Source organism: Strix uralensis, chromosome 3 (genome assembly GCF_047716275.1).
Source record: "Strix uralensis isolate ZFMK-TIS-50842 chromosome 3, bStrUra1, whole genome shotgun sequence".
In the NCBI taxonomy this organism is placed as follows: domain Eukaryota; kingdom Metazoa; phylum Chordata; class Aves; order Strigiformes; family Strigidae; genus Strix; species Strix uralensis.
In genome coordinates, this window is record NC_133974.1 from 33,286,316 (window position 1) to 33,299,712 (window position 13,397).

General features: G+C 38.0%; 1 protein-coding gene across 1 annotated transcript in view; it reads left to right on the forward strand.

The window, feature by feature from the left end:
- COL19A1 (collagen type XIX alpha 1 chain) overlaps positions 1–13,397 on the forward strand; it is a 226,223-nt gene that overhangs the window by 42,223 nt on the left and 170,603 nt on the right. Inside the window, exon 12 of the mRNA XM_074861812.1 lies at positions 8,700–8,753. Coding sequence (XP_074717913.1) covers positions 8,700–8,753 — 54 coding nt within the window. The remainder of the gene's footprint in view (positions 1–8,699; positions 8,754–13,397) is intronic.

The window sequence follows — 13,397 nt, forward strand, 5'->3', positions numbered from 1 at the left end:
GATACTTCACTGAATGTATAGAGCCTGAGCAGGATTATGTGCATCCAGCAGCTTAGCCTAATGATAGTAAATTGACATTTGTGAATGTCAATTCACAAAATTCAATGAATAAGTAAGTTAAAGTCAGAGGTAGTACAGCAAACAGCTAGAAGGCTGCTTAATTTAGACCGTCCTTATAATTGACCAGTACTTGCTACTTCCTAGCTTTAAGGTGGGGGTTTTTTGAGTTTTGTTTGGGGATGATGGAGGGCACGTTACTGCTGTGATTAAAAGGATGATCTCACTGTTGACCTTCGGGAGCAAATGAATACTGCCTTGAATAGTGCCTACCATGATGGAGTTGAATGCCATATTCTCTGAGGCTTTAGTACCATTTTTTCTTCGCATCTGCATTTATGCAAGTTTTTAGTAATGCTTGCCCTCAATGATGGCATTGTTACATTAATTATTAGAGGTGGAGAGGCAGCAAGATCTCAGACCATTCCAGACATGCAGGATACATGATTTATTGCCAGATTATGTAAAGAAGAGTAACAGACTGTGGTTGGATGTTTTGAATATGTTACACGTGAAATAGGCAGCTTTTCGATGACTTTGCTGGCCAGTCACAAAAAAATGGGATTTCTCTAAGTTGTCTCATGGTTCTTCAGCCTATGTTTCCTACTTTGCTTGTGCTCAGCTCCTCATTTTATTGTTTTCTTTTGCTTCTAAATTATATTATTATTAGCATCCAATTAACTATATTTAAATGTCCTTGCCGTGACAGCATCCAAGTGAAAACAAGTTAATGTTAATTTTTTAGGTTCTTTCCTAGGATATTTCTGTACCTGTCTATATTGTCTCTTATTCAGCATAACATTCCTTATCCTTTCATTGTACGTTGTCTCATTCCAATTTCCCATCCACAGTAACTGATGGTATGACTGAATTTACCTGTCTTTTTGTTGCTATGGGATTGGCAAGAAAGACTCTACACAAATTGGTGTTAGGCTATATTCAAGCCCCCCAAAATCGCCCTTCTCTTCAGTCTAACGTAGTTATTCCCTAAAATCAGACTCTGTTTTGCCTGTTCGGGTATATCTAAGCTATCACCATACAAAGCATGATACCTGATAAGCCATTTTTAGCCATTTTGAATTTAATTGTTAGCCTGTTTCCACTTCATTCCTGCACACTTGGCTGTACTCTTGGCTCATCTCAGTACCTCTGAACGGGTTTGAGCCCAAGTCCAAAGTGTATTGTGGGCCCAAATGACTGAAGTGCCGTATTGTCACTGGAACAAGCATTCATGCAAATATTGATGCATGTCTGGCAAGCTGTCCATCTGAATGTACAGGAGCATCGCTGATCAAAATTATTCCATTTGTGTGAATGACTTTCGTGTTTGTATGCCTGGCCTTCTGTTATGGCTTTATGAGGACATTAATGAGGACAGTTTTTCACTCAACAATAGATGTATTAACTTTGGTCCTTTGGGGTGAAGAAGCTGCTCAGTTTGAAGACTGTCTCCCTTTTTGAATGACCAGACTGTTCGGTTTGGTACCATACTCCACTTAATGTAGCAAAAACTGCCTCAAGGGCAGTAGCTCCCGTCCCTTTTGTTTCCTGTGCAAGCTTGGATCCAGGGATGGTTGCTCTGTAGGATTTTATTTGCTGGGAGATCAGCTTCTGCAGCGATCTGCAGCAAGGGACAACCTCCTGTTCTTTAATATCTGAATAATTAAGACTCAAAAAGTCACCAGGACCAACTTTGTTTACTGCTTACTGATCTCTGCCCTTGAAACAGACATTTTGGACTGCCTGATAGCTTTTTCCTGTTGGATGAAAACTGAGGCACCAGCAGTCAAGTGTACAATTTATGTTATCCCTGAATGATATGATATGCCATGTTACTGTCATGGTAGCTTCGTTCTGAGTACAGTGTATTTCACAAGTTTCAAGTGGTCACAAGTCAGGTGGAAGTCTCCTATGATTTAACACATTCTGATTGGTTCTGTAGAGCTAGGTTTCCTCTTCTGCTGAGCTCAGTGAGAAATTTGCCACATTTTCTGTTTTGAAAGCAATTTCTACTACTTCAGCATGACATATAGCTATTCAGACTCTTACAAATATATTTGCTGTTAGCAAATGTCTTTTGATCACGATGTGAAGGTCCTGTTTTGTTCTCAAGATGTAAAAATTGTTCAGAATATGGATCACAGAAATTGGAATGATTACATATATACTGAACATACAAATTAATTTCCTCTATCAAAGAGGCTAAAAAAAGTAATGGTATGTTATCTTTTTTATTTTTATTTCTCTTAAGCAAACTTAGTGCCTATGAAAAATTTTAAATTGAAATCCAAAGAGAATTAAATATTTTGGTATAATATTAAACCATTCCAAGCTGTGTTAATAGGTCTATGGTTAATGATGTAAAGTACAGCAGAGAGCAAAAAGCCAGAGGGAGAGTGCTTTCAAACACTGAAGTACCTGTTGATGTACACCGTGGAGAAATTTGTTACTATTCACGTGAGCTTCATTAATTTAAATTTTACTTAAGGACAAAGACATTTAAAAGGCTATTTTAGGATTGTTAGAGATAGATTTATGCAATATGTTGTTGCACTAGGAAAATATTTGTAATAGAATGATACGGAAAAAAGAACTCATAGAGAACAAATGAGGTGTCGTGACTGCTCTTTCTGCCTATTTTCCTTGCTAGCCTTCCTTTCCTCCTCCTCTGTCATTCCTCTTATAACGCAGATCCACTGGATTCCACCTGAGGCATATCTATTGTGTTGTGCAGCCTTGAGAATGGTTCCTTTCTGGTCCAATTTTTGTTGCAGAGGTTATTGCAGATGTTTTGTTGCAGATAGAGAATATAGATGTTTTGTTGCAGATAGGGACCTAGAAGCTGGAATACATGAAAAAGAAAAATTTGGGGCAAAATACAGCTGGCCGTCAGTAATGACAGTGTCAGGAACTGCCAGTGTACTTGGTAGACTAAAATCTTATAATGGGTGGAAGGGAACGCTCCATGCCTATGAAGTTAAGAATTTATTGGTAGTCCTACTTAACATTTTAACCATCTAATAGTCCAAGTTATCAAATTAATAAGGAAAAAATATCATTAGTAATACCATTTAATTTGTGGCTTTTTTTTTTTTTTTTTAAGTCTTAAATATATACCTCTTTTCTGTGTTACCATATTCACCATTCCGGTATTCCATCTCAGTCCTGAGGATGGCAGTTTAAGTCCTCCTCAGGAGGGAGTGGAGAGGGTGACAGTGAGTCATCAGCACTCTGAGGTGCTCAGAGGGTTGGGGGGTGTCACCCCCTCCCCAGCTGAGGCTGGAGCAGAGGAGACAGCAGCCACTGACTCTACCACAGGGGTTAAAACAGCGACACCCAGCTCAGGCCATGGCGAGGTTGAGTCCCTGCACTGCCAGGTCAGTGCACAGCTAGGGGCTTCTACTAGAAGTAACAGGGATGATAATTCCTGGGCTATATACTCCCTGCTTCTCCCCCAGTGCCAGGAAAACCTTGGAGTGATGCCACCTCTGGGATGAGTTTTCTTTCTCACCCTTGGCAGATTCTCCGAATTTGAATTTATTGTATTCATCAACTAAACATTCCTAATGAGATTTTCTTTTTTTTTTTTTTCCCCAGGTCTAAATACTTCTAGCACCATTTTATAATCATTAGAACTGTTTACCTGTCTGTACATCTAAGTTTTAAATTTTAGCTTACATAATTTCTTAGAGGGACTGTCTCTGACAGTGATTAGATAATGGATCTAGTATAAAGGATGATTTCTCTACAGTACCTCTTTCACCTTCCACTTTATCACTTTTGGAAACCCTGCCGGTAAACTGTCTGCTGGGAACAACTCTCTTCAGAGTGTGCTGGTATTTCTTTCTTGATAATAATACACGTTTTCTTACCTGGATGTTTCTGATGCTATTGGCACACATAACTCTGCAGAGATGAAAACCGGAAAAGCTAATTTACTTAATCAAATCTTACAAAACCTAAACTGATTTTGGTTAAGGAGTGTTTTGACAACTGACATAGATTGCTCGTTTTATCTGAACTAATATGTCCCCATTGTAGACAAGAGCAATGTTGTAATGCAGTCTCTAGCAGTGTGTGCTCTAGGCCACGTTAACGTCATTCTTTCTGTTTATTAAGTGCATTTGCTTTTATCTTAGTATTAAAATCATCATTTGTACCTGGTTAGTGCAGAAGCCTGCTGAGAATATTTTCCTCATCTCAAAATACCTTGTAGGCTTTGTTTTCTAGATTAAATATTAATGTGTCAAGTTAACCCACTCCATATCACAATGTAAACAGATTTTAAATAGATTTGCAATTTAAGAGAAAAAATAATGTGTTTAAATAAAATGCTTTCTTATAAGACTGGTTTTTGGTTTTATATGAGAAAGGAGTGTAATTTATTAACAAATAATTATCACTGTCATTCTCTCTATCCCCCCATTTGGCTTCAGGCTATCTTTGCTGTACATGCCTTTTCAATAGTAATGTGTGGTGTAGAAATCAAGGTACTGTATTTTGCATCTGCTACTAGCATATCATTTCTTCTACAACAGGTGCATTGAATAAAGAGGTAAAGGTCAAGTGCTGTTGAAACTCTCTGAATCATTAATGTGAAAAAATGATCACAAGTGTAATACTGCAGGTGGTCTCAGATGTGCAAAATTGTTTCCACTTCAGATAGAATGCTGATTAGTATCATTGGAAAGAAACGTGTTTGCTGTCTGCAATCTCTTTTTAAGAATTTAGTTTGGCTTGGCTTTACAGAAAGTTAACAGAAGATTTTTTCTTTTTTTTTTTCAGCCAGCTGAATTTCCACCCTGTCTGCTCTGCTTATGAGTTTACCAAAGTAAACATTGTCAAAAATATAGTAGCCATCCTATTGTTTGCAAGAGAAATGTGCTATGGCTTAAATATTTTATTCAATAGGTATTTTGTGCTCAGTTGAAAAGGATATTCACTGGTACCCTTGGTAGAAAATCCTAACAGTAGTTTTAAAGCTCACGGTACTAACTTTGAATGTTGTTACACTGAGTGTACCTCATAACCTATAAATGCCAGCATTGTACTGCTAGTGTTCACCAGCTTATGAAGTTTTTCTGGCAGCATATATTTCTGTTGGCTTTGGTATTCTAAGCAAATGTGATTATTTATTCCCGTTCTTGCTGATTTATTTACATAAACTTAAAAAGCTCAATTGCAGTGTGTGTTGGGAGTTAGAATACTCTTGTTAAGGTATAAAAGAGATTTATTTATGGGTAGATGTAGGCCTGGTGGTCAGGAACACAGTTTGTTAATCTCAATTTCTATACTTTTGACATCTACTATGTAAGAAAGAGAAAAGAATGGTCTTTCATTTTTGTGGAGGACTTTGAGATCTGCAGAAGCAAAGGAAAATGCCATTAAACAAAAAAAAAAAGTAAAAAAAAACTGAAAAATGCATTTGGTCTATTTTTTTTCTATTCTGTCATGCTGCCTGTGTGAATGCTGTTATAGGTTGTACAACCTATAGTATCTGATCTTTAAACTCATTGAATAAAATAATGAAAAACTAGAATCTTTCAGACTGTAGTCATTAAAATCACAATTACGAGAAAGAAGCAGAACTTTATGATCTAATTTGCAGTGGAAAATAATTGTCTTCGCGGTGGGGAGTCTGTCTGCAGTTAGTGGAACAGAAGTGTAAACATACCTTGGTTAATTGGCTAGTAAGTCATACACGCTAAAGGCTTCCTAGCCTGTAGCAGGCTGTGTAATTTTAGACTATACAGTATATAAAAATACACTGCTGAATGTAACAAAGTGGTTCTGGTCTATTAAAATACTGTCAAGCGGCATAAGGGAACAGCGTGTGCATAGATAAGAGAGTCACTCTGTGGGTGATTAGATAAGGTAACCAGGGGTCAGGCCTGCTTCTTTCTCTCTCACAGTGCCAGTGGGTTCATGCTATTCACACACACAGGATTTTGGTCTACTTTTGAGACAGAGCTAACTAAGGACCATTCCAATATTTTAATAAAAAGGACATAGGAGGTAGCTCATATGCTCCTCCAGAACATTGTTGTTTCTGAGCAGTGGTTTAAACTCATGGCTGGAATAGTACTCTGTGCCTGGCAGTCACTCATTTTGATTGATTTGCTTAGCTCATGTGTTATAAACAAAGGAGTTTTGAGCCAGGATGTGCACATGCAGTTATTTTTATGATGGTTTCTGTGAATAGCTGTTAAGAAATTAAAATGGGGGGCAAGGAAGGTAGGTAAGTTTTATGGTAGGCAAGAAGTAACACCAGTAGTATTAGGGTATGACAGCTTACTTCAAAATTATGGTGATGGCCATTAGGACACATCATTCTGCTTTTAGAAAAAGTTAATGAGGAAACTTGACCTGTAGCACTTCGGGTTTGGGGGATTTTTTTGTGGGTTTGTGGGGGGTTTTTACCTTCTTTTTTCTCTTGAGGCTAGAGACAAAAATACTGAATTCTGAGAACTTAACTGAGATTGCCGTCCAGGGCCTTGGATCCAATCCATAGACTCCCTGGGTAGAGCATAAGGAGCCTTAAACATCTCAGAGTGCAGTGTGCTGAGTCAGTAGCTGCTGTGTGCCAGCCTAGAGGGAGTGCTGAGGAAAAACATATATTATAAATCCTTCCTTTACCAGGGATTAAAAGTTTTATAATGGCTGCTCTGTGGTATAGCAAATACTGTTGTTATGTACGATGGTTGGACTGGATGATCTTCAAGGTCTTTTCCAACCCAGACAATTCTGTGATTCTGTACTACTACTTTCCAATCTTACTGTTCCTTCCCTTACTTCAGAAAGGTTCATACCTTCATTTCAGAACAGAGGTATTACATTTACACTGAAAAGATACAGATACTACAGTATTCTGTCTATGAAGCTCTTTCACATTTATTTTTTCCTGGTGGGGTTTTTTTTGGGGGGGAGGGGGTTTGGTTTGTTTTTTATGTTTTTATTTTTTTGAAAAGCTTTACAGCAGTTTGTGTTCCGATACTGAGTTCTGAGATACCTAGCTGATGTTATTGTACCATAACTACATTAATTAAGATCACTTTAAACCTGATGGAGAGACTTAAGTTGTAAGTTAAGAAATGGTTATGCACTTTACATGGTGACAATCTCACGATAAAATGCAGGAACAGTTATCCAGATATGAACCTGGTCTCTGCTCTCAGGAAAGACACCAGGCTGCTGGGATGTGTTTCACTTGTGCAGTTCCTAATGTTCCTTTTGTGAACTTTGGAGCAACTTTAGATGCCATGACCACCAGGGCACTGGCAGGCATCAGCAGTGCAGGCAGGCGGGGCTTTAGGCTGGGTACACTCACAGGCTGCAGATGGCACGGAACGTGTATGTTCTGGGGCCTAGACAAAACCTTTCTGCCACACTGTTGAGTTAGGCATCTCTGGTCCTATATGTAACAGAAGAAGAAGAAATCACTGCAGCACTGTGTGTGTCTCCTATTTGGGAAGATTGTAAGAAACTGATACTTGTTACTGCAGAGTGGGTTTATTGACTAAACAGATGAACTTTGCCTAATACCGAGAAGATTCTACTTATGCTGAATATCAGAATTATGAGTTTCCAGGATCTTGCTATTTAAAAAGTTATGGACTTTGTGAGTTTAGAGGTCTTGGGGACTAATTCCTCAGCAGGGGCTTTTGGGTTTGCAGTTTTAGATTTGGGCTCCAAACCTAGACTTACAACCTATTTTAGGAACCTATTACTTGTGTAAATGTGGCTCTTCTGCTTCTTCGTGCAACCCTTTCTCTCAAAGAACAATTTGATAATTAATTCTTTGCAAACCAGTGATATTTTCTTCATGAACAATTGGGTTACTCCAAAAAAAGACTGTGGCATTTTCTGTTTGCTGGAGAACATTCTCTTCTTGGTACAAGTAGACAAACCTAATGTTTTGTTTTGTTTTTAAATGAAGATTATAATATGGTTTCAGCGCTTTTGATATATTCCTCTAGCATCCACCCAATTTTTACTTTAAACTTTGTAACCCTTATACTTGACATTATTAAGCAAAATTTGTTTGATGTTTTCTTCAGTCATTTTTAAGACTCATGGTCCAGTTCACAGCTGCTGGGATCTTCCATACCTCACCTCATCGATCGGTCATTTGTCTCTTAAAACTAAAATTTTCTTATAGATTGCTTATGGTTTGGGGTTTTGTTTCTCTGAGGGGGTAAAAGGGAGGGAGAGAGGAACTGAATTTAAATGGTGTCCTTTAAAAATACTGTGGGCACATGACTTTCAGACAAAACAAACTTGTATTACATGTTGAGCTTTCTCAGTGTAGAACACACACAACCCAGTGAAAATAGACCCACTTGGCTTTACTCTGCTGTCACAGTGAATTCCACTGAAATCAGCAGACCTGCTTTTTATGGAAATGTGCATGTGCAAGTATTTTCAGATGAGGGTCTTAATTGACATTATAGGGGTTTTAAAATGTATTTATTTTGTCTGATATTAGTGTTACATGTAAGGCATCCTCCTCCACAGTGGTTACATTATGAAGCATGGCAAAAACAGGGTAGAAGATGCTTTTCTGTTGAATTAGATATGACCCGAGCGGTTGTTGTTAACCTCAGAAGTCTTTAAAACTTTTAACTGAGTAATTTGTTTTGTAGGGTGAAATGGGTGCAAAAGGACAGGATGGTGTTGCTGGTCTTCCTGGCGAAAAGGTATGTTCTTGTATATTGATATGTAATCTGACTCACGGGAAGTTATCATTATGTCAGTGGCTTATCTGTAATTATGTACAGAAATGGGAGGATAGAACGCTTCTGTTAAAAAATGAATTCCTCTTATGTGGACTGCCATGCATCTTACCTGCACATGCCAATATTTACTGCCATCTCTTACCTGCACATGCCAGTATTCACTGCGAATGCGGTTGTTTGGTTTAGTTTTTTTTCTCTAGAAGGGGTGGATATGCAGAACCAAAGGAAGCCACTTGTTCAGCTGTGCACTTTGTGGTCTGCAAGCCTGGAAAAGAGCTCTTACGCTCTTGACAGGCCACTTGGTAGAGCTTTGAGATAACCACCACTGACCTCTAAGCAAAGACTTGGGAATAGCCATGGCTAAGAAACCATGTCAGCCTACCTGCATATTCAAAATGGTAATTTTCACTTAATTTCAGGATGTCAGTGTGCAAATTAAGGCAAATGTACATGTATTACGAGTTCAGAGGTTACCTGTATTAGAGGAAGTCTACTAGTCTAATATCCAGCATCTTCAGTATAGAGGACAGCCCTCATAACACTGAGGAAACAGTGTGTTACTGGAGTTTCTACTCATTTGGCCTTTCGTGATTTTTTTTTTTTTTTTTTTTTTCCCCTGTTCCATAGTAACAGTTGAAATCGTAGTGGATTTTCCGCATATACATGGAAGCCAGTTAATACATAAATGAATGAAACTCTCCAGATACATGTGTTAGTGCACTTCACTGATTTTTTCTTTTTTTCAGTGATATCTTTAGCATCACGATTTAAGTTCTCAACCCTCAATTCTGTCAATTTAGGTTCCTTTTCATCATGTACTTCAAGTGTCTGTTCTTTTAGTGCCATAAACAAGTATGCCTTTTAAAGGCAGCTGTTTCAGTGAGAGGCTCAGAATTTCAATATTGCACTTTATTGGTTGACATGCTGTTTTCATATGTATGCAACATTTTAGTAATGTCAGAAGGTTTAGTTTATTTTGTAATTATCCAGATTTTGAAGTACTGAAAGAAGCAGAGTTTCACTTCAACTGTCAGATTTAAAATCTGTAATTAACAAGATACGGAATTATGAAACTGTCTTTTTACTTACCGTTTCTGTCTCAAATTGTGGTTTTTTAAAAAATGGGAGGTAAATATATAATATTACCAAAGAAGTGAGTTAAAATAATGATATTTGCTGCTGCTGCTAAGTTCAAAGGACTTTGCAATATTGAGGGACTGAATCATAAAGTGGTATGTAAAACTCAGAGAAGGTAATAGTAAAGTGATGCAGAGGAAGAGGGAAAACAAAGCGAATGTTACATATTTCATGTCGGACTCCAGACTAGCTATTACTGTTCAGGAAAGTGATCTTGGAATTACAGATCAGTGAAAATATACATTCACTGCTAGGTACTAGTCAGATAAAAAAACGGAATTTAGGAATTATTAGGAAGAGAATAGTGAACAAAGCAAAAGCATTTTAATGTCACTATTATTAATGAAACCGTATTTTGCTGCATCTTGAATGATGTATACAGTTCTGCTTCCCACATCTCAAAGTGTATCTAATATTACTGGAAAAGGTTCAGAGGAGGTGTCGATAGTGATCAAGAGCATTGGGCATCTTCCAATTCAGGTGTGACAATGTGGACTTCAATTTGAAAAAGGCACAACTGAGATGAAATATGTCCTGTTCTGTGCTTTATGCAATCATGAATGGAACAGAAAAGATTAATAGGGATTTATTTATTTTACTCGCCTTTTCGGTGTGTGAACTAGAACATCAAACCTTTCTGAAAGCAAGTTCCAAAAGGATAGAAGGGGCTCGTTTTTCCTATTACATTATTACAGTTTGAACACTCTGCCACATGATTTAAACAGTCTGAAAAGTTATTAGAAAGTGGAATAAAAATCCATGGAGTATGTCAGACAGGCAGTGCTGCTTGTCTGAAAGTTCTTGAGCTCCAAGACACTGAAGCCTGGGAAACTCACTGGAGAAGTCTTTATGGTTGCCCTGTGGTACTTTTCTGTAGACATCTGTTGTTGCCACAATTGTAGTCATATACTTGACTTGAGAAACCTTTGATTTGATCCAGCCAGACAGTTTTTACTTTATTGTGCTCCCAGATGTGAATTAATGGAAGGAGTTATTGTAAAACATTGTAGATTGAATGAGATTGATCTAGAATGAAGCTGTGTTTTCCCTTGGCTCTTTCCGTAGCTCCTTCTCTGATGTTATCTTTCTTTAAAATTACCAGGCTACATTGCTTTCCAGGACAAGTTGTTATTACAGTTTCCATGGTTAATACTGTTTGGGTTTTTTTTGCTTAGCGCCTTGCAGATTCACTGTCAGGCCAAATCCCAAAGCTCCTGCTAGTTTACGTAAGGCTCAACAGTCAGATCATATTTAATATCAAGACACTGTACTTCTCCTGAACATTATAACTCCTTTAATTCAGACTACATAAAAGCCATACTGTTGTTGCAAATTAAAAATGAAGTACCGTGGAATCTGAAACTGGCAAAACCAAAAGCTGTTTAAAACAAAAATAAAATGGGCAAACAAAATATTTTGTACATGCGCAGCTAGATGAAGAAACTGAGATCCAGCCCCCCAGCTTCTGCTACCCAGAGTTGTCATGGCTATGCAGAGTGGCACAGTGTTATGTGGAATTATTAGCTCCTCTCTGGACGTAGAATCACTTTATTTTCCTCATGTTGTGAATGGTGTTAACATGATCTGTCTCTCAGTTGATGCAGCAAGAGCTATGTAAATTTGTGCGCGTCTGTTATTTTTGTGCTTCTTTTTCTGGGATGTTCTGAATGCTAAAAATGTACACAGATTCAAAGGCAACTGAACGAAGTAAAAGAATAAAAATACTCTAAACACTGTTATAGACAAAGGTGTCTCCTACGTTTCGGGAAGTTGAGGTGCAGATTGTCCAATGCTGGGAGAGCATTCTCAGGAGCTATTGCTGTTTGTTTATCCTTTTAAACCTTTCAATACACGTTATCTTTTGTTAGAGATGTTATATTTGATTGACTGGTATGGCTATTTTTATGTTTTTCTGCATTGTATCTTTCTGGGCTTTGTGCAGATGTGCTCCCTGAGTCACTGGTTAGAAACAGGAAAAAGAAAAAAGAAATTATACAATTATTTCTTATGTAAATGCAGTTTGAGGCTTCAGAGAGCAGAGGGGCTCTTTCTGATACACCCAAGCACTATCCACTGCAGTCTCCACTGTTCATACTTATTTCCCTGGGGAAAGCTTCACAGAACAAATACATGGCATATCCTACTCATATTGCTACGAGTAAGCAACAATATCAATCTGACCTATTTTAGAAATTTACCTTAGAATAGGATAAACTTGGCTATTAGAAGGCCTGTTTCTGTACATTTGATTATCTCAAACATACCTGACATTGTAGTGAAAAAGTAAAGTTAGAATAATCCTATCCAATACACTTTATTACCTGAGAGAATCTTACCAGGAGAAAATGCTCCATGGTCGTATGCTTAATTTTCAAATCTGTGTAAGTGGTGAGAAGTCTGTAAGGCTTCATATGTGGCCTTGACTTTCAGGGATCTAAAGTGTAAAAATAGATTGTGTACCTCACATATCTTCAGTCTGTCTTCAAATGTGACACTTGGCCTTCTTGTCATTCATAAGATGTATTATCACCGACAGCATCATTTCCCATTCACTAAATGCTGCAGTGATTTTGTAACAGTTGTACTGGCTAATAGGTGCACATCTAAGTGGTGTAGACTTCTAGGAAGTTCTTGCCATTTGAGAAGTTTGATCTGCTGTGGGCTAATTAAGTCTTGATGACTCTAGGGTGACATAAGAATAGACTTAACACCCAAAAGAAAATAGATGAGTGTTCAGGCCATAGTTCTGTAGTTTTGCTGATTTTTCTACTGCAGTTCTGGTAAGCTGCAAAAAGAAAAAATGAGGTTTCCACTGATTGGCAACACACCACAATGTGCCGGTTGTCTCATCTGCCTTCAGGGCAAAAGCAGTCAGTGTAACAGTGCTGATGACTAATCTAGAGAGTCAAGAATCAAATGCGGTCCCTGTGGAGCCCTATCTCAGGCCCCAGAAATCACAACACAGTAGACTGTGGACACCATCACATACATGACTCTATTTGATGTCAAACTACCTAGTTCCTTCATACCTATCCTTTTCAGGGAACCATCTGAAGAGATACTTTTTAAATAGTGGATCCTACTTAGGGCAACAGAAGAAATTCTTGAGATTATCAGAGGAGAAAGTTTTGTGGTGTTAGTTTGTAGTTCTCAAAAATAAGAGGGTAGTACTCCTCCCTTGGAAGGAAACTTGTGTCATTTGTAGACTACCAGAAGATATGGAATACATCGCCATGATCCCCTTCCTGCAATCAGGACTGATTTGTAGCTCAGCCTTTTGGTGACAGTTCTTCAAGGTATCTGTCAAATCATGATAGGAGAAGAACTGGAATGTTGTGGTAAATCAGAATCACTATGTGTGTGAGACCTTATGCTTTTGCCTTCTGGAGGTGTTCAGCAAAGTCTGAGGACAGAAGAAACATGTCGAGGGAAGCACTTGTGTTAGACTACTTTTTGGCAATTAGCAAG